Genomic DNA, 21,002 nt, shown 5'->3' with positions numbered 1-21,002 from the left:
GAGCAGGGAGCCCGATGCGGGACTCGATCCAGGGACTCCAGGATCATGACCTGAGCCGAAGGCAGTCGCTTAACCAACTGAGCCACCCAGGCGCCCTAGTCTGTTCTAGTATTATTAAATACCTTTGCCTTGAAATTTTTAAATGCTTAATGTTTTTATGTTTTTAAAAACTATGTTAATGTAGTTAGACTTTTGAGCTGAGGGAAATGTTACTTTGGGGTTTCATCAGGAAATCATACTCTGAATAATGTAGAGTAGCAACATAAGATTTTAATGAAACACATTTAGTGTTTATTTTCTTGTTTTTTATTTTTTTAAAGATTTTATTTGTTTATTTTAAAGAAAGAGCATGCACAAGAGGGGGGAGGGGCAAAGGGAGAGGGAGCGAGAGAGAGAGAATCTCAAGCAGACTCCCCGATGAGTGCAGAGCCCAACGAAAGGCTCAATCGCACGACCCCGAGATCATGACCTGAGTCAAAATCAAGAGTCAGATGCTTAACTGATTGAGCCACCAACCCACCCCTACTTTCTTTAAGTTATTTAAGATGATTCTGGGTTATTGCCCAGATTTTAAAGAAGGTAATTCTGGGTTATTGCCCAGATTTTAAAGAAATCTTAATCCTCAACTAGAAATTAAATTAGAAAAAGTCCAGTTAGTGTCTCCTCATTTCCTTGGGATATCATTTACTACTAATTTTATTTAATCTAACAGTATCTACCATGGAGAGAATATTGTTAGATTTGGCATATTTGGATATCACTATTTTACTTGACTTTAAGAACATGTCTAATCCTGGTTCTTTTGGGGGATAACCTGTATTTTTGTTTTTTTATAAGATAGAGGGGAGGAATTGGGAGCTTGGAAATTGCGCCAAGTAATCTGATAGGATGGACATTTGCCTGACATATTTTATAGAGGTAATCCAACACTGTTTTACTCAGTCTTTAATTTTTACCTGTGATAGATGCCCATGCACTTGTGTATGAACTGCACTGATGCACTGACCACAACCGTTGGATAGTACTTTGTATCTGTTGGATGATCTCTTTTCCTTTTATGCCCACTAACATATAAGCATGAATTATACTTATCCATATATATATATGGTATTGCTCTATAGAGATAATGAATATCTACATTGAAAGAGTTAATGTTACTAGTTTTATAGGATGTAGATCTTTTCTCACTTAACTAGATTACTTGCATGTCTCTTTTAGGCCCCAGTTCCCTTATTTTAGGAAGATAGATGATTCCTTTCTTTTTGGCTTATGTTAGTACATATGTTAGGTCTATGCTTTTATCCTTCAAACAAGTGAAAGAAAGTTAAATATTTAACAGTTTTCAGGGTATTTACATATCTGTTAATGGCACATATTCTGATGTCAGTTGTTAATGATCATAAAAATTCTAAAGTTTTTCATAAATTTTGTTTTGAGAATTCCTTAAAAATGAGGATGTGAAAATAATATAGTGGCCATATTTTAAGATTTCCTTCTTTTTCCATATTTTCTAGTAATTGTCATGTTCAGCCTTTCTCATTCCTTATCCAGGTTTATTGCAAGAGGATACACACTTAGACAGTAGAGAATGTTAAAAGGTTTAAAAAAAAAGGCTCTCCCCTTTCCTATTCATGGTTAACATTTGTGCGTATGTGTGTATCCTGTCAGGCATTTTCTATATATATGCAGACATATGTATACCTGTATTTACATATTCTGTACACAAATGAGATCACACCATACATATTACTTAGCAGCATGTCTTTTTTGTTGTTAACTTCTATATTTTTGCATATCATTCCTTCTCATTTCATTCTGTGTAGTATTCCAGTATTTGGATATACCATAATTATATTAACTACTAACTTATTTATGGATATTTAGGTTTTTAGGGTTTTTTGCTATAATAAGTGGTAATATGGTGAATAATCTTGGGCATGTCTTTGCATATATTTTTAAATATATCTGCAGTATAAGGGGCACCTGGGTGGGTCAGTCAGTTAAGCATCTGACTAGATTCTGGCTCAGGTCATGAGATCGAACCCTACATCGGCTCCACATGTAAAGTCTGCTTAAGATTCTCTCCCTCTCACTCTGCCCTTCCCTCCCAATTCCTGTGCGTGCATGATCTCTCTCTCAAAAAAACAAAATAAAATAAATCTGCAGGATAAATTCGTAAGGGAAAAATTGTTGGGCTTAGGAGTGTGTACATTTAATAATTAGGTAGATATATTGCCTAACTAAAAGATTATCCCAGTATCAGTAGTCTAGGAAAATGGGAATCTCTGTCTCTGTGACAACACGAGCTAATGTCAAACTTCTTAATATTTTTCAGCATTTTGTTGTTTAGTATTGCTTTCCAAAATTTCATTATGAGTGAGCTTGAGCATTTTTCCACTATTATTGGCCATATGTATATTTTCAGTGATCTCTTTGGTCATGTGCTGAGCCCCTAGCCATTTATTAGGCAGATTATTTTCACTGATTTTTTTTCCTTATCCTTTGATTTTGTTTTTGCCTTTATAGAAGTTTTAATTTTTTATGATTGAATTTAGTGATCTTTTCCTTTATGGCTGGGGATGGGGGTGGTTTCTGTGTAAAGTTTAAAAGCTCTTTGACATTGGTTATAGGACTCTTTTCTCTCTGTTGTCACATCTTGAATTACATGAATCCCTGGTTTGTCATAGTTTGACATTATTATTTTCTTTCTTAGTAACCCATAAAATAGCCATGTATCTTAAGATTGGTAGTTTTAGATTCAGTGAACTATGGTACTTGAAAAAGAGTTATACAGGTTTTCTATTACTTTTTATGGTTTAAATTGCTTAAAATCTTGATGTCTGTTGAATATATTTGGTATAAACAGTAGATGTAGAGCTCTAGCTTTACTTTTTTTTCTGGCTGGCTAACTCGTTGTCCCCATTCCAATTATTGAATGTTGCATTTCTTTTCTACCTATTTGAAATGCCACATTTATCATATATGGAATTTCCATGTTTTTGAAGGGCATGTGTCTGAAATAATTTCTGTTCAGTTCATCTGCTTGCCTCTTTGTATACTGATAGTATTAAGAGAATTCAGTAAAGGAACTGGTTATAAAATTAATATACACAAATAATTTTTTTATACAAACAGTAGGCATTAGGACTAATATTATGGAAGAAAAAGTATACATTCAGAATAACTAAAAATATAAAATGCCTGGGGACAGGCTACTTGAAGAAAATTTTGAAACTCTACTGAGGGATAAGAAAGAAAATTTGAATCAGTTCAAATTTTTGGTAGGAAGTCATAATACAAAGCCGTCATTTCTTTTTTTTTTTTTAAGATTTTATTTATTTATGTGACAGAGAGAGACACAGCGAGAGAGGGAACACAAGCAAGGGGAGTGGGAAAGGGAGAAGCAGGCTTCCCACCAAGCAGGGAGGGAGCCCGTTGTGGGGCTTGATCCCAGGACCCTGGGATCATGACCTGAGCTGAAGGCAGATGCCTAACAACTGAGCCACCCAGGCGCCCCCAGCCGTCATTTCACTATAAAAATAAAATTGATTTTTGTTTATTGATTTAATATTTTATGATCTTGCTGAACTTATTTCTTGTGGCCTTGCTGAACTCGCTTATTAGTTTTCTTCCAGTTTGTTGAGAGTTTTTATTGTGAATAGGTGTTGAATTTTTTCAGATGCTTTCTTTTATATGTCTCTTGAGACAACCATGTGGTTTTTGTCCTGTATTCTCATAATATAGTGTATTACCTTATTTGATTTTCAGATGTTAAACCACCTTTGCATCCATGGGATGTATCCTTAATCATGGTGTATAGACCTTTTTAAGTGTTGCTAGATTCAGTTTGCTAATATTTTGTAAGGATTTTTATATCTAATTTTATAATTGTAGACATTGCTGAGTAGTTTCATGTGATGTCTTTGACTTTGGTATCAGAGAAACTCTGGCTTCATGGATTGAGTTGCAGAATGTACCGTCTTCCTCTGTTTTGTGAAGGAGTTTGTGAAGGATTGGTATTCTTTAAATTTTTGATGGAATTCATCAGTGAAGCCATTTAGGCCTGTTCTTTTCTTTGTGGGAAATTAAAAAATACTAATTCAGTTTGTTTATTTGTTATATTCAGATTTTTCTATTTCCTCTTTAGTCAGTTTTTTTTTTTTTTTTTTTTAAAGATTTTATTTATTTATTTGACAGAGACAGAGACAGCGAGAGCAGGAACACAAGCAGGGGGTGAGGGAGAAGCAGACTCCCCGCCGAGCAGGGAGCCCGATGCGGGACTCGATCCCAGGACCCTGGGACCATGACCTGAGCCGAAGGCAGTCGCTTAACCAACTGAGCCACCCAGGCGCCCAGTCAGTTTTGATAATACATGTCTTTTTAGGAATTTGTCCATTTTATAAAAGTTGTGTAATTTGTTGGCATAAATTTGTTAGGATGTTTCTTCCTTTATAATTCTTAAATTTTTTTTTAAGGTGTAATTAACATATAACTTGTATTAGTTTCAGTTGTAGAACTCTTAATTTTTGTGGGGTCAGTGTTACCATCCCCTTTTTCATACCTGTTTTTTGGTAATTTGTCTTTTTTTTCTTTGTTCTTAGTTTGCCTAAAAGTTTGTCAGTTTTAAAAGAACCAGGTTTTTCTCTAATTTTCTGTTTTGTAGTTCATTAACTTCTGCTCTGATCTTTATTATTCCCTTTTGTCTGCTTACTTTAGGGTTTAGTTTGTTCTTTTTCTGTTTTATTAAGTGGAGGCCTACGTTATTGATTTGAGAATTTTTTCCCCAAATATATAAAGTTATAAACTTCTTTCTAAGTACTTTTTTAGCTACATTTTTTTTTTTTTTTTTTTTTAAAGATTTTATTTATTTATTTGACAGAGAAAGACACAGCGAGAGAGGGAACACAAACGGGGAGTGGGAGAGGGAGAAGCAGACTCCCTGCCGAGCAGGGAGCCCGATGCGGGACTCGATCCCGGGACTCCAGGATCATGACCTGAGCCGAAGGCAGTCGCTTAACCAACTGAGCCACCCAGGCGCCCCTTTTTTAGCTACATTTATGTTTTTTATTTTTTATTTATTTTTTTAAAGATTTTATTTATTTATTTGGCAGAGAGAGAGAGACAGCAAGAGAGGGAACACAAGCAGGAGGAGTGGGAGAGGGAGAAGCAGGCTTCCCGCTGAGCAGGGAGCCCGATGCGGGCTTGATCCCAGGACCCTGGGTTCATGACCTGAGCCAAAGGCAGACGTTTAAAGACTGAGCCACCAAAGCCGCCTTCATTCTTACGTTTTTTAAGGATGTTGAGAGAAGAAATGAGAAAAATATATAGAGTCCTTTAGTTTAACTCACATATTTTCTCTTTCTGGTGCTCTTCTTTTTTTCCTGTGTATTTGAATCTGTTGTCTTTTCCTGAAAGCTGAAAGCTTGATGGGTTTCCTTTAGTATTTCTTGTTAGGCAGGTTTGCTAGCAAAAACGTCTCTAAGCCTCTTTTGTCTGAGACTCTTTATTATGCCTTTATTATTGGAGGATAATTCTTTTGTCTTCTTGGTTGACAGCTTTTTTCTTTCAGCACTTTGTCATTCCACTGTCTTCTGGCCTCTGTTATTTCTGACTGAAAGTCAGCTGTTAATCATGTTGGGTCCCTGCACATGCTGAGTGATTTTTCTCTTTGTGCTTGCATTATTTTCTCTTTGTGTTTGCTTTCACCAGTTTGACTATGATGTGTCTAAGTGTGGGCCTTTTTGATTTATCCTACTTGAGATTCATTGAGTTCCTAAGGCCTGTAGATTTGATTCCTTTTTACTAAAATATGGGAAGTTTTGGCTGGTATTAAAAAAAATTTTTTTCCCTGTCCTTTCTGTCCTCTCCTTCTGGGACTCCAGAAGTGTTAATAAATTGGTCTCCAAAGCTCTGTTCAATGTTCTTCAACTTATTTTCTCTCTCTTTTTAAGATTTTACTTATTTGACAGAGAGACAGCGAGAGAGAGGGAACACACGCAGGGGGAGTGGGAGAGGGAGAAGCAGGCTTCCTGCTGAGCAGGGAGCCTGATGGCGGTGCTCGATCCCAGGACCCTGGGATCATGACCCGAGCTGAAGACACATGCTTAACGACGGAGCCACCCAGGCACCCCTCTCTATTCTTTAGATTGGATAATTTCAGTAGATAGTCTTCAAGGTCATTGATTTTCTGCCATTTTGAATCTGTCATTGAGCCCTGCTAGTAAATATTTTGTTTTAGTTACTGTTCAACCTCAGAGTTTCCAATGTGGTTCTTTTATGTAATTTCTGTACATTTATTGAGAATCTGTTATTTGTTGATTATTTTCATAATTTAAAAAATTTAAAATATGTGTTCTTTTCACATATCTGAAATAGATGTTTTGAAATCTTGTTTGCTTAAACCAACATCTGGGCATACTCTGGAAACTGTAGTGACTGCTATTTTCTGTTAATATTTAGATCACATTTTTCATTTTTTTGTAATCTTATAATTTATTATTGCAAACTAGGCCTTTATTTGAGAGAGGGGGAGAGTAAGAGAGAGCATAGGTGGGGAGAGGAGCAGAGGGACAGGGACAAGCAGACTCTGCTCTAAGCATGGAGCCCAGCATGGGGCTTGATACCAAGACCCTGAGATCATGTCCTGAGCTGAAAGCAAGAGTCAGATGCTTAACCCACTGAGCCACCCAGGTGCCCTAGGGATCTAATATTTTTAATGACTTATGGTAGGAAATTCCATAAACTCTTGAGTTTGTTAACTATGCTCAGAAATACTGTTAGACAGATTTGTTGTGTATAGCTTGTGTTCTTCATTTTTATTTTTGTTATTTGGATATGGTATATTGTCTTCCTGTGATTCATGGTTGATTATACTCATTGTCAGCTTTTCCTGTCAAAGGTGACCTGACTGATTGAGATTCTATATCTAAGTATTTAATGGGATTTTTACAACTGAAATTGTTTTTATTGTAAATAAATACATATTCTGTACATGACTAGTTCTGTTTGTTGTTTGTAAGGCCTGGTATTGTGTTTGCTTCCCTCTTCACTTCATAGACTTTGCAAAGCAGATATGAATAGTACTATTAAGTGGTTTCTTAATCTTCGCTTTCTCTTTTCTAGCTTTTTAGGTCTGTAACCCTCTGAATTTCCCTCAGCATCACATATCTCTAAAGCTGTAGACTCCAGATTTAGTCAAATTATTCTTTAAAAAAATTTTTTTTAAAGATTAGAGAGAGAGCAAGAGAGCATGGGTGTGTGCATGAGTGGGGGGGGGGCAGAGGGCGAGAGAAGCAGATTCCTCGCTGAGTGTGGAGCCTGATGCAGGGCTCGATCCCAGGACCCCGAGATCATGACCTGAGCTGAAATCAAGAGTTGGCCACTTATCTGACTGAGCGACCCAGGTGCCCCTAGGCAAATTATTTTTTATAAGGCCAGGGTTATTTCACAGTTACTACTTACCACTATTTTATCTTCCTGGTTTCAGACTTAAAAGCAAGTCATTGTACTGGTCATTCAGGCATAGCTTCCTATTTGCAAAGAATGATCACTTCATTATTCATACCAGTTTCCATGTTGTATTTGTACAGTATTTTTTCCCTTCATAAGTAATGTTTTTGTTGTGTGTTTTTCTTTTTTTTTTTTTGTAGGACTTGGATGGCATAAGTGATTAAAGTGGTGTTGAGGGTCTCTGAAGCTTACGAAAGATAGAAACTCAACCATGATTTCTTTTTCAACTCTACAGCATTCCCTTCCTTGAAGTCTTCATTTTTACCTTAGTCTCAGGTAACGTCAACACTTGTTTTTCATAATCATGAATAAATTAATATTTTCAAATATGAAACCATTTTTGGGTGATAGAATTTCATGTTGATTTTTGTATTATAGTTTGTTTTGATGTTTGTATCTGTTAGAAACTTAGGATTTTAATCTTTTTTCTTGAGAAAACAGTGTTAAGAGAAAACTGAGGAGTAATAATATTTTATATTTTAAGTTTAGCACAGAAAAATATGGGTAGCTTATTATGTAATCTTAAGTGAAATTTAAGTGGGAAGATGTTTTTCTCTTTTAACCCTTTTTTCAGCAGGGTATTGTATTTTTCACCCACTTATCATTAACACATACAAACCCATGTTACATTTTTCAGAATTTCTATGGAAACTCTGTTTTCATACGTGGGAAAACTAGTTAAACCTGTTAATCAAATTTAATGGTGTTTGGCATATAATTTATAAAATATGAAAAAAACATACTAGTTACTGTACTTTGTATGTACTGTATGTTTGCCTAATCATTTATATTAGAGATATTCGTTAAAATATAGACGTGGCCACGGTGGCAGAGGCTTTAAAGGTAGAAATACATTATTTGAAAAGTCCATGTAAACAGTCTTGAGATTTTATAGAGGCTCTAGAATCATCATACCCTGGACATCTTTGTCTTGCTCTGCTGTTCTTAACAGGTGGCTTCTCCCTTGTGGTCCCAGTTGGTTACCATTATGTCTGTCAACAGGAAGAAGGAAGGACATTTTCCTTCCCTTTAAGAGGAGTTATGTATATCATTTCTACTTATATTCCAGTGGTTATAACATTGTCACATGACCACAATCAGCTGTAAAGGAGGCTGGGAAATGAGTCTTACCTAGGTAGCCATGTGTCTCACTTAATATTTTATTATTAGGCAAGAAGGAGAGAACAGATTGGTGGGGGGAGAAGGGAGAATTTGTTGTTTGTTATATTAGGGTTTGTGTCAGATTTACTTTCCATTAACTAGTTTGGATTAGCATTAAAATACAATTTTTATTATCTAAGACATTAACTCTTGGCCTGGGACATACTTTGGAAATTGTGCTTATTTGCATTCTGAGACAGTTCAAGTTTTGTGACTAGTCATCTTGCTTTTTTTTTTTTTTTTTTTTTGACTAAACACTGCTGGTCTTGATAAGATAGAATAAGGTATTAGAAGTTAGAATTGACTTGAGATAATTCCTCATTTTGTTTCACTGCCATTAGGGTGAAATGGTTTGTCTATTATTATTATTTTTTTAAATTTTATTTATTTATTTGACAGAGACACAGCAAGAGAGGGAACATAAGCAGAGGGAGTGGGAGAGGGAGAAGCAGGCTTCCCACTGAGCAGGGAGCCCGACTGGGGGCTCGATCCCAGGACTCTGGGATCATGACCTGAGCCGAAGGCAGACCCTTAACAACTGAGCCACCCGGGCGTCCCTGTCTGTTATTTTAGACTCTAAAACAATTGGGTGGGGGCCTTGGATGGGAGGATCTTTCCAGATACACATAGAGCTAAAAGATCTGTAACTAGCTCCTTCTAATTCTAAAGAGTCTGTTATTCTAAATGTTTAGATAAGATCAGAACAGCTTAATCTCAGGGACATTATACACTTCAAATAGTTCTTTTTAGATGGAAAGTATGTCATCATACATTGTGTTTTATGGTTCTTGTCCTGTTGTAAATACTGTATTTTGAAACAAGTATCAAATATTATATATTCTATTATAGAATTTATTAAAGGGTTAGAAACTAGTTGTCAATTTTCCACCATATTTTATGTCAGCATATTTTAACCTTGGTACCCTTTTTAAGAGACTTGAGTAACAGTTTTGATAAATTTATGTTCTTGTATACAGCATTTATAGTAGTCCTGTTGACTTAAGTTTTATTACTGAATAGTGTAAGACATTATAGGTGTTTTTGGTATTGAAGGTGAAATTACATCCTTAGTTCTGTACTGAACAAATAGGGTTTGTATTATTAAAGTGAGAGCATTTATCTAAGTTTAAAAAATGTTGATATTAATAGCAGTTCTCTGTTCTGAAACAAGTTTTGGTTACTCTGTAGTACATATTAAAAATAACTTAGGTGTTTAATGTTCATAGTGTATAGGGAAGTTTGTTTTAAGAAGTGTTTTTGATACTCCTTTTATTATACAAGACTGTAGAAAATTCATAGTTTCCTAACAGAATAAGTATTTTTAACATTAATGTTTGAATTGTTGATGTTGGCATAAGATGTGATGTATGAAGCAACTAGATCCAGCAGAATGTAGGGTTCTGTTTTGTTTGGACCTTTTTTTTTAATCCCCCTCCCCCTTTTTCAATATAAATTACAGCTGTTTCTTAAACAGTATGAGTTGCCAAAAATTTGGTGTTTTAATATTTATAGATACCACTGTTTTCTTGTTGTCACATTGTTTTGGAAGACTTTGGTGTTGAGTATTTGGAATACAGAATATGCTTAGATTCTGCTTTATTTGAGGGGGATGCAGGCATATAGAGATGCCTGTTAATTTTGACTTAATATTTACAAATTTTCTGTGGTTAAAAAAGGGTCAGAGGTTTTTCTTGTTATATTGTATAAAATGATGGATCTTAGCTTATACTTTCTCTTATTTAATGTCTTTAATTGTTGCTAGCAATGATCAGAAAGACCATTTTGTCCAGTTGCCATCATTATAAATGATGCTCCTGTTGGAATGTTTTGAATTAGTAGTAATTTAAAAATCATCAAGGAGCGTAGTTTACAAGATATACTTTATAGGTGCAAAATGGTAGTTATACAAAGGTATATCTGAAGGGGTTTCTGAATGTGGAATATGTCTAGACAAGAAGTAGACTTTGTTTTTAAATTAGCGATGAAGCATTGTTTGCATAGATAAAACTATTCTTTTGAAGGATGAAAGAGAATAGGAAACTTCTTAAGAATTACCAGTGGCAAATTGTTAATTCCATATTGATCATGGTTTGCTTTGTCTAACCAGTTGATCTTGAGGCTGACTGATATTTGTGTTTCCAATGCTGATATTTTTTAAGGTGTAATTTCTCACTCGTACATGGGTTAGAAATGTTAATATCCAAATTAATATAACTGGCATCCTCCAGACAACAAGGAGTTTGCTGAAAATGCTTTGGGTCAGAAGTAATTTGTAAAACCTAGCTTTTCTGTTTCAGAATAGGTTCCTTTGAGTACTTTGCTTCTACATTCAGGTGAGGTTTATAGGTTGAATGGGTTCTGGTACAAGGCAAGGTATTGTTGATTTGGGAGAATATTTTGAGTTGGAAATTATTCTTTTTATAGAAAAGAATGATGTTTAATTCTTAAGCTTGCCCACTATAATCTGTTTTGACTCATAATGTTGGAAGCTCTACATTGTTCAATAAAAGTTGGTGGAAAATAATATACAACCAAACTAAATAAATAAAACAGAAAAGCAGTATCTTTAGGTGAGAAATATTTCTTTCATGTTTGAATGCAAGATTTAATTAAAGGTGATAAAGTGGCAGATGAATATTTGTGTACGTTCTGAAGGGGAACTAGGTGCTTTCAAAAATTTTGGAGGATTACGGCAGAAGTCTTCCAGATCTGTTTTCACCTTAAAATGTAGAGCCCTCTTGTCTTTGATACAGGTATATCTTTAGAACCACTCCTATATTAGCCACACTTAGGATTATTTTGTTTGATTTCCAAGTGAAAATGGTGAGGTAAAAGAGGAAGGGAGTTTCCTGAAGTAACTTGGTAAAGGTTTGAAGAAAGAATGGAAGGATTAAGACCGTGTATGTAAGCCTATGAAAAAAAGAATAACAGGAGAAATTTACTAAGGTGTGAGTAATGGGTGGAAGTGGGAAAATAGCAAATGTACGAAGTGTCCATTCCTTCCAAAGGAGAAAAAGGGATTTTGTGTCACAGAGTTCTCCTGTGGTACCATGTGGTGGGAGTAGCCAGCTAAGGAGACTTGGATTGCTTTACCAAGCCAAGCAGTGGTGACAGAGTGGCCTCAGAGTAGGTGAGTGAGAAGAGGAGGAGTTCTGTGAGTTCTTAATGTGTTCAGATCCTTTTTCAAGATGGGAAGGTTTAGTATAGTGAGGCAAAAAGTGCACTAAACCAGCTAAGCCCGTTTTGAAATCCCTTCTAGTGTACCTCATAGCTATGACTTGGGGTAGACCCCAGTTTCTTTATCTGTTAAATGGGGATATACTGTTACTGTCTTGAGTGTTACTATACGTGTTAAGTGATGTAACATATATAAATGTACCCAGCAGTGTCTTACAGCTAGTAGGTCCTCAACACATATTAGTTGTTCTTCCTCTCCAGGTTATGATAATCTCTGAACTTTTTAATATAGACCCAAACCTGTTAATAAATTCGGAAAGATATTTTCCTTATTAATTGCATAGAACTCCCTTAAAAAAATCAGTGGGCACTTTAAGTGCCTTGTAGAGTTGATTAAAAATGAGTAGTAGTGGCCAGCTTGTCCATATGTTATGCTTCTGTCAACTTTGTCTTCTGAAAGCAAGCCCAAACAGTCCCCTCAGTTTAGAAATAATTAACACAAATGCTTGTATTAAAAGCGCATGTGTTTAATTCCTTATTGAAAACCCTGACTCAAAGCTTATTTACTCCATTTCATCTTATAAATCTATAAAGCTTACTTTTTAATTGCTTGCACACATTTGATTAGAAGCATTAAATTAGAAGGTGATGACAAGGAGAGTCAGCTGTCCCTTCTGGAAGACAGGAGAAAGTGATGGCTAATAATTTATGTTCTCTTTGAGTAGAGCATTGCCATTAGGCTTAAATGACTAGGGGTTACCTAATTGGCCACAATTTGAATTACTTTTACACAGCTGAACCAAACATTTTTCAGTAGGAAAGGCTGGTAAGAAGTGTGTGGGAATCATTGAATGGAGCAGGAAACTGTATTGTGGCCCCCTAAATATCCCTGTTGCTGTACCTGTCAGCTTTTTTGACAGAGAGAGATGGAGATGAGGGAAGAATAAAGCTTGGAAAGGGGGAAAAGAATGCAGTTTGAAGTAATCTGCTAAAGGGAGATTTAGGAGAAATTGCCCCGAGGTGGGCTGGCCTCTTCCTTCTTTTCACTCTTTTGCTATGTTCTAGTTTTTAATGATTTGTGTTCTGGGTAACTCTAAATTTCAGAAAAAAGAGCGCTATCCCTTTAGCTGAATTAGCCCTAGGACATCATTGTCCATCTTGTCTCAGCTCTTAACAGCTGTGATGTTTTAAACTCTGTCAGCTGCCCAGGGTCCCTTACAAAAGAATGTGTTGTCATAAGGAACTCAGGGTGACTGGTTGCTTATTACTCCACCTAGCCCTTCTTTTTCCCCAGTTGGACAGAGGCTACTGGGAACACAAATTAATTGTTTATTTCTTTTTTTCTTCTAAAGCAGGCTCTCGTGTAAGTGACATGATTTAAAGGAACTATTATTTCTTTCTTCCTCTCTGCTGTGTAATACCCCTAACACCTGAATTTCCATTAATTGTATAGATGTTTGGGTCAAAAAGCATTAGTTGGCTTTTTGACAGGTTAGCAGGAAGAGACATTTAACTATTTGCATTTTACTTTATTTTTTTAAAGATTTTATTTATTTGACAGAGCACAAGCAGAGGGAGAGGGAGAAGCAGGCTCCCTGCTGAGCAAGGAGCCCATTGTGAGACTTGATCCCAGGACCTTGGGATCATGACCTGGGCCGAAGGCCGCCGCTTAACTGACTGAGTCACCCAGGCTTCCCTAACTATTCACATTTTAACATGGATTGATTACATCAGTTTCCTTTCTTTACTCCTGGCTGATCCTCCTTGGAAATAACTGAAATTAGGGAAGGGAAGTAGCCTATGTTAACTCTTGAGCATAGGACCTTTTGTTGTATTCGGGCTGTTGAATGTGCTGTGAAACACATGGGAGCTTTGACTGAGACCATGCAGGAGTTAGAAGGGGGAAAGTTAAAGATGATAAGTGCATGTTAAGAGAGTTTCAAGGACAATAAAAAATGGTCTTTCCTTGTCATTTTTCGTGTAGCTTTGTCCTTTTTCCTTTTACTATATATAGGCTTGGTGAAATTAATTTTATTGTTTGAGAACCTTATCTAATTTCTTGTCCAGCTTACTCTGCCCAGTTACTTGTTGAGATATATGATACAAGTATGGCTCACTTAATTTGTCTATGTATCTTCTTCTTGATTTTTTTCACGTAATGTATCTCTGAGAACTTCTCACCTGGCACGTACAGTGGCCTCATTCCTTTTAATGACTGTGTGTATTCCATTGTATGGTTGAATCATAATTAATTGAACAAGTCTTCTATCAGTGGATGCTTAGGTTGTTTCCAGTCTTTTCCCACTAAAGGGTTGTACCAGACATCCTTGTACGTACATCTTTGGTTAATTTTAATGAATTACTTTATAGGATTGTGTATATTCTTAGCAGTGAGGTTGCTGGGTCAAGGGTGCATGCAGTTTTCATTTTGATATTTCCAAGGCTTGCTTTAATCCCTTGTCAGAGCGGTGTTCACAGATACTGAAATCTGTATCTTGGTATTTTCTGGTATTTCAGGGAAGTTGTCTCAAAACAATTTCTCGGCTAGCCAGTAACTCAAAATGTATGGATTAATTTGGGGTCATAGGAATAAAACCATACCTAAAAAAAAGGAAGAGAGATTCCTTTTTCTGTGTCTATGGCCTGTTTTCAAGCAAATTTTCAAAGAGGTCATTATTGTCTTACATTTAGTCTTTCCACTTCCTTTTCCATTTACTCCGTATGTATTGAGGTGTGTTAACTTCCTGTTCCAAGTCCCTCACCCTGGCACTTAATGTAAGCCTACCTTTTCTCCAGAATAGTCTCTATCCCTAGAATATTTTGACTTCCTCAGTACTTACTGTTTTAGCCTCATGTTAGGGATAAGGTTAGTAAAAATTAAATTTTAATGTTTGTTTTCATATGTACATTTTATGTTAACAGTATTTTAGAGGTATAGTTTTAAATCGTATGCATATATTAGGATATACTACTTTAAAAAAATGATGAGATGCATGATCAAAAACAGTGGAGTTGGAGTTGGGGACCATTGCTTTAGGGAAATGTAGACTCTGTGTTGGGTTAACAAGTCAGCTTCAACTTTGGCTACTTTTTCTTTAAGTTTTGTCCTAGGTCAGTTTCTTTAAGTTGCCCTTTTAATGACTTCTTCTACATCTCCCATATTCTTTAAAAGCTCCCCAGTTTTTTGTGTTTTGTTTTTAATAACGATATAACAGCAGCTGTAGCAGCAATGAAAAATTGCAATAAAGGATGGCTTTGTGTAGACATAATTCCCTTTTAAATTAGGGGCTTTCCACATTCTTTAAGAAAACAGTAAATAGAAGAATATAATTGATTTGGTATGAACCTCCAAAGAAATGGCCAGAATAAGCAAATTTTAGCCCTGTAAGACTTAGGTCTCCCTTACTTGTGGGATAGTTGATTTTCTAAGAAATGTGATAAATAGAATATTAGAAGAGAAGAGTTATTTGGCGATTTATTTAGAATCTTTGTCCCGTAGATTTTTTAAAAAGATTTTATTTATTTGTGAGAGAGAGAGAGCAAGCATGAGCGGGGGGAGGGGGCGCAGAGGGAGAAGCAGACTCTCCACTGAGCAGAGAGCCTGATGTGGGTGGGGCTTGATCCAAGTTTGCTACTAAAGATTTTGAAAAGTAAAATCCGATTCTGGGTCCTTTGTTTTATGTGTTCTAGACTGATAATACCTGGTACCAGGGAAGATAAGATTAGCAAGTATGAATTATATTTTTTGTGTTTTTTAACTTTGCTGTTTGTGTTTTTTTGAACTGTTCATTTAAGTACAAGTTTCTCAGTAAATGATAACCTTAGTAAATGAAAAAGTATTTAAATTTCGGTAGTGTGTTTGTTTGAATGTAACTGATCATTTATTTTACCTACCTGATTGATTTGGGAAAGAGGTAACCAAACTGAAACATAGTTAATGCATTTACTACTTGTGGACCCTTCCCTTTGGGTAGGTTATGTATGTTAATTTTACACAGTCTGACAGTAGAAATCTATTTTGAAAAACTTTGTACAAGTGCTTCCACCCTCTTTGAGATGAAATTTCTTTGATTTCATGATTGTTATGTTAGTTCCTAGAGTAACACAGTGGAATTTGAATTTATAACAAAGTTAGAAGGGCAGATTTAATATTGCCTGTCTTTTCTAAACAATGGAGTAAATAAGGTAATGTAATTATTTGATAGCATGTAGTTCTTATAACCTATTAAATTTAATCATGCGCTGTTATTTAAGATTATATTAGTAATGGAAGTTTCACTTTTATTTCATTTTAACGCATTTAAAAACGTGTAAAAAATAAAATTTTATTATAGTAAGTTTTCAAATTAGAGATAAATATAAATATGGAGAAATGTAATTTAACCACCCAGTGGTAATGTTAATATTGTTAGCATTTTAGAAATCTGTACATTCAGACACACATTTCCTTTAATATATTGGGATATTCCCCCACATTTTCAGATATTTTTCAAGAATATTTTTATTACTGCATACATTCTTTTTTGAGCTTCCAACAAACTTACTGAAGTATAATAACTGACAGAAACATGCACATATTGCAGATAAACAACTTGAAAACTTTACAAAGTGAGTACACCTGCGCAGTCAGCATTCAACTCAAGAAAAAATACTGCCAGCACCCGGACACCTCCCATTTCATACCTGTTATAAGCAGCAACCCCCACAGGGTAGCCACTATTCTGATTTTATTTCTAAGAAAAACTGTGAGATATAATTTACATATAATAAAAAACACCCATTTTCAGTGTTCAATTCAGGGATTTTTAGTAAATTTACTGAGTTGTACAGCCATCAGTATAGTTTAAAACGTATGTATGAATATATTTTAACCAGCTTTGTTTTATTGAATACATAGTGTATTACCATTTTTTTGTTAATGTAAACTTTACTCTAGTGATTTTTTATATATAACTTTCTATGCATTTTGTTTCATCGGGATAGGTTTCTTAAAGTATAATCACCAGTTCAAAGAATATGTGCATTTTTATGGCTTTTGATACATAGTACCAGATTACCTTTGAAAATAATTGAGCTAATTTATTTTCCTATTGTTAGTAAATGAGTGTCTTTTTTTTTTTAACCTACCTCAACATTGGACGTATTTTTTTTTTTTAAAGAGTCATACCAGTTTGGTGGATGAAATATAGTAGCTCTGTTTTAATGCTCATTTCTTTGATTACTACTGTAAGTGACTATTCATCTTATATATATATATATTTTTTTTTTAGATTATTTATTTATTTATTTATTTATTTGACAGAGAGAGAGAGAAAGCACAAGTAGGCAGAGAGGCAGGCAGAGGGAGAGGGAGAAGCAGGCTCTCCACTGAGCAGGGAGCCCGATGTGGGGCTCGATCCCAGGACTCTGGGATCACGACCCGAGCCGAAGGCAGCCGCTCAACCGACTGAGCCACCCAGGCGCCCCTCATTTTATATATTTTATATATGTAGTGATTTGCCTGATAGTGGTTTGTCAATTTATTTCTTAATGCACCTTTTTTATTTTTAAGACATTTTAATATATTAAAAGATATGAATCCTTTGTTACAAATACTTTCCCCCAGTTTGCTTTATGTCATACTCATTTTTCATAATGAAATAGATTAAGATTTTATGCCTTAATGCCAAAAATGAAAATTTGTATTTTACTCTACCAGCCTTTGGAAACTTATCTTGGTAATTTTAAAATTGGAGATGATAATGAATTACATGAATAAAATTTTTCTGTTAAAGTGTGTACCTTTCATAATTGAAATTTTAAAAAGTATCAAGTAGACATATAAAACTAATTCATTATGCTTTGTTGCCAAACTTGGTCTTTCTAGGCAGTTATACTTAAGCATGAACATTGACGACAAACTGGAAGGATTATTTCTTAAATGTGGCGGCATAGACGAAATGCAGTCTTCCAGGGCAATGGTTGTAATGGGTGGAGTGTCTGGCCAGTCTACCGTGTCTGGGGAACTGCAGGAGTCGGTACTTCAAGACCGGAGTATGCCTCACCAGGAGATCCTTGCTGCAGATGAAGTGTTACAAGAAAGTGAAATGAGACAACAGGATATGATATCACATGATGAACTCATGGTCCATGAGGAGACAGTAAAAAATGATGAAGAGCAGATGGAAACACATGAAAGACTTCCTCAAGGACTACAGTATGCACTTAATGTCCCTGTAAGTAATTCCTTTATAAGATTAATATAACTTATAGTTAGAAACATAATTTTGTGTTAAGTAATACTTCAAGTCATTGAGGAAATTTCAGAAATTGTTTAAAGGCTTAAATAGTTCAAATGGGTGTTCTTGAATTGATATGCTGAATGTTGACAGAAATCACATTTGAAAAAGCAAAATTAAGTTTTTGTATTATATACATTTTAGAAACTTATCTTTTCCAGGATAAAATTGATTTCTCTGTCAGGATTACTGTGTATTAAATTTTAAGTGCTTCAGTTTTAAAGATTTTGTTTTAACTTCTGGGTTTCCTTGAGGAGTAGAAAGATTGAATCTTGAGCATAACTAGAAAAAGATCAGACACTTTTGAGGGATTTTTCCTTCAAATTCTGTAACTTGGCAATTCCTGGTGCCTGTATTTTTTTCACTATCTTTTTAAAAGGTATATCAGCTCTTTAGTTTTTCCTGTTTATCTTAGATGTTGTGGTTTAATCACCTAAAGTATTCTTTTGTAGGCATCCATAACTTTTTTGCCTTCTTGTGTTTTTATTTTTACCTGATGACCAGCAAAATCATAACCATAGTGTAATCTTCTTCTATTCTTTCTGTGATATTAAACCTGGATTTCTTTCAGTATATCTAATATACTGTGCTTTTTCTTTGCTTCAGAACCTTCATATATCCTGGTTATAATATTCCCCTCAGCCATACCCCCTCCCTGTTTTTTATCTAGTTAGTGGTTCATCATTATCAGCCTTCCCCTTCTATTTAGTCCAGGTTGAGTTCCTGCAATAGGGACTTGTGGTTACTTGTTCAGTGTCTGTCTCTCTCATAGATTATAGGCTCTATGAGAGCATGAATTTTGTCTTAGGTTCCATTGTATCCCCGGTATTGGCACATTGTGTGAATGAATGAATAATACTTATAGTTGTGTTCTAATACATGTGCTCACCAACTTTTATCTAGCCCATTGCAGTAGCCTTGTCTTTTTTTAGCCTGTTCATGTGATGGATTATATGAATTGATTTTTGAATGGTGAACCACCCTTATATACCTACAATACATCCTACTTGGTTGTGGTGTATAATTCTTACTATATATTGTTGGATTCAATTTGCTAATAAGTTGTTGAGGACTTTTGTATCTCTGTTCATGATATATATTGGTCTAGTTTTCTTGTAATACCTTCATATCTGATTTTGATATTAGAGTAGTCCTGGTCTCATAGAATGATCTAGGAGTATTCCTCTGCTTCTGACTTCTGGAAGAGACTGTAGAGAATTGGTATAATTTCTTCCATAAATGTATGATAGAATTCACCAGTGAGTACTTATGGTCTGCTACTTTATTTTTTGGAAGGTTATTAATTACTGACTCAATTTCCTTAATAGATGTAGGCCTGTTCAGATTGTTTATTTCTTTTGTGTGAGTTTTTACAGATTGTGTCTTTTAAGGAATTGGTCCCATTTCATCTAGATTATCAAATTTGTGAGCCTAGAGTTGTTCATAATATTCCTTTGTTATCCTTTTAATGTCCATTGTTGTTCAGCAGGTCTCTAGAACTGTTTCATCTTTCAAAACTGAATCTCTATGCCTATTGGACAACAATTCTCTGTTTTTCTCCAGACCCCAGTAGAGACTTACTGATTTTACTGCTATTTTAAAAGAGTCAACTTTTGATTTTCTCTGTTGATTTCTAGTTTTCAATTTCACTGATTTCTGGTCTAATTTTTATGATTTCTTCTGTTATTTTGGATTAATTTTCTCTTGTTTTCTAGTTTTCTAAGGGGGAAGATTAGATGATTGATTTTAGATCTTTTCTAATATATGCATTCGATGCTATAAATTTCCCTCTAAGCACTTCTTTTACTGGATCCCACAGATTTTGATAAATTATATTTTTATTTTCATTCAATTCAGTATATCTTTTAATTTCTCCTCAGATTTCTTCTTTGATCCACATGTTATTTAGAAGTGTGTTGTTTAATCTCCCAGTGTTTGGGGATCTTGCAGCTATTTTCCTGTTATTAATTTCCAGATTAATTCTCTTGTGGTCTGAGAGCATATATCATATAATTTCTGTTCTTTCAAATTTGTTAAGGTGTGTTTTATGGCTCTGAAAGTGGTCTGTGAGTGCTCCATGTGAGCTTGAGAAGATTGCGTGTTTTCCTCTTGATGAAGTGGTCTATAGATTGCATTACCCTTTTTAATAGGACTGACTGTCCTATAAATATAGATTGACTTGTCCAGTCTATATTTCATATAGTTTCTATAGTGATCTTTCTGAATGAGTTTTATATTTCTCACTCCCCTACGAAAACTTCTTCAGAGGTCCTGTTGCTAAACAGCTAAAACACAGCCTAATGCAGAGGCAGAAAGAGCCTACATAATCAAAATCAGATCTCTTCTAACAACCCCTTAGACAGTAGTTCAACAGCTTCCCTCCCCCGCTTATACATGAAGTGTATCATATTACTTTATTTGCCCAGCTCCACTATGATTTTTTCTATTACTTCTGTATATGTTCTGTACACTTGTAATATTCTTTGATTGGCAATCTACTTGTTTTTACTTCTCAGCTGAAAAGATTTCTCTTGTTTGATTTTCATTGTGATAACTAACATTTTGCATTTTTTGCTTACAAGACTATCGGGTCCCTTTTCCGGATCCTGCCTTCAACCTTTGTGTTCTCAATACCTGGGCTGTAGTAGGCAGTCCAATATTTTTTGAGTGAAAAAAACGTTTGTGTGTGTGTGTATATATGTATATATTTTTTTTTTTTGAGGAAAATGTATGTGTATGTGTAAAGTGAATGCTCTCAGATGCTAAATTTAAAGTTCAGAGTTTAGACAACTGCATAGACTTGTATAACCCACAACCCATCAAGATACAGAATATTTCTGTCATCCTAGAAGGTTTCTGTGTGTTTCTTCCTGATCA

General features: G+C 35.1%; 1 protein-coding gene across 1 annotated transcript in view; it reads left to right on the top strand.

Annotated features, from left to right (window-relative positions):
- Positions 1–21,002, top strand: part of ZNF148 (zinc finger protein 148) — a 117,293-nt gene that overhangs the window by 32,794 nt on the left and 63,497 nt on the right. Inside the window, exons 2-3 of the mRNA XM_021692464.1 lie at positions 7,650–7,785; positions 17,714–18,062. Coding sequence (XP_021548139.1) covers positions 17,730–18,062 — 333 coding nt within the window. The 5' untranslated portion in view covers positions 7,650–7,785; positions 17,714–17,729. The remainder of the gene's footprint in view (positions 1–7,649; positions 7,786–17,713; positions 18,063–21,002) is intronic.

Source organism: Neomonachus schauinslandi, chromosome 1 (assembly GCF_002201575.2).
Source record: "Neomonachus schauinslandi chromosome 1, ASM220157v2, whole genome shotgun sequence".
Taxonomy (NCBI): Eukaryota; Metazoa; Chordata; class Mammalia; order Carnivora; family Phocidae; genus Neomonachus; species Neomonachus schauinslandi.
Note: the sequence above shows the minus strand (reverse complement) of the source record. Positions and strands in the feature narration are given on the sequence as shown.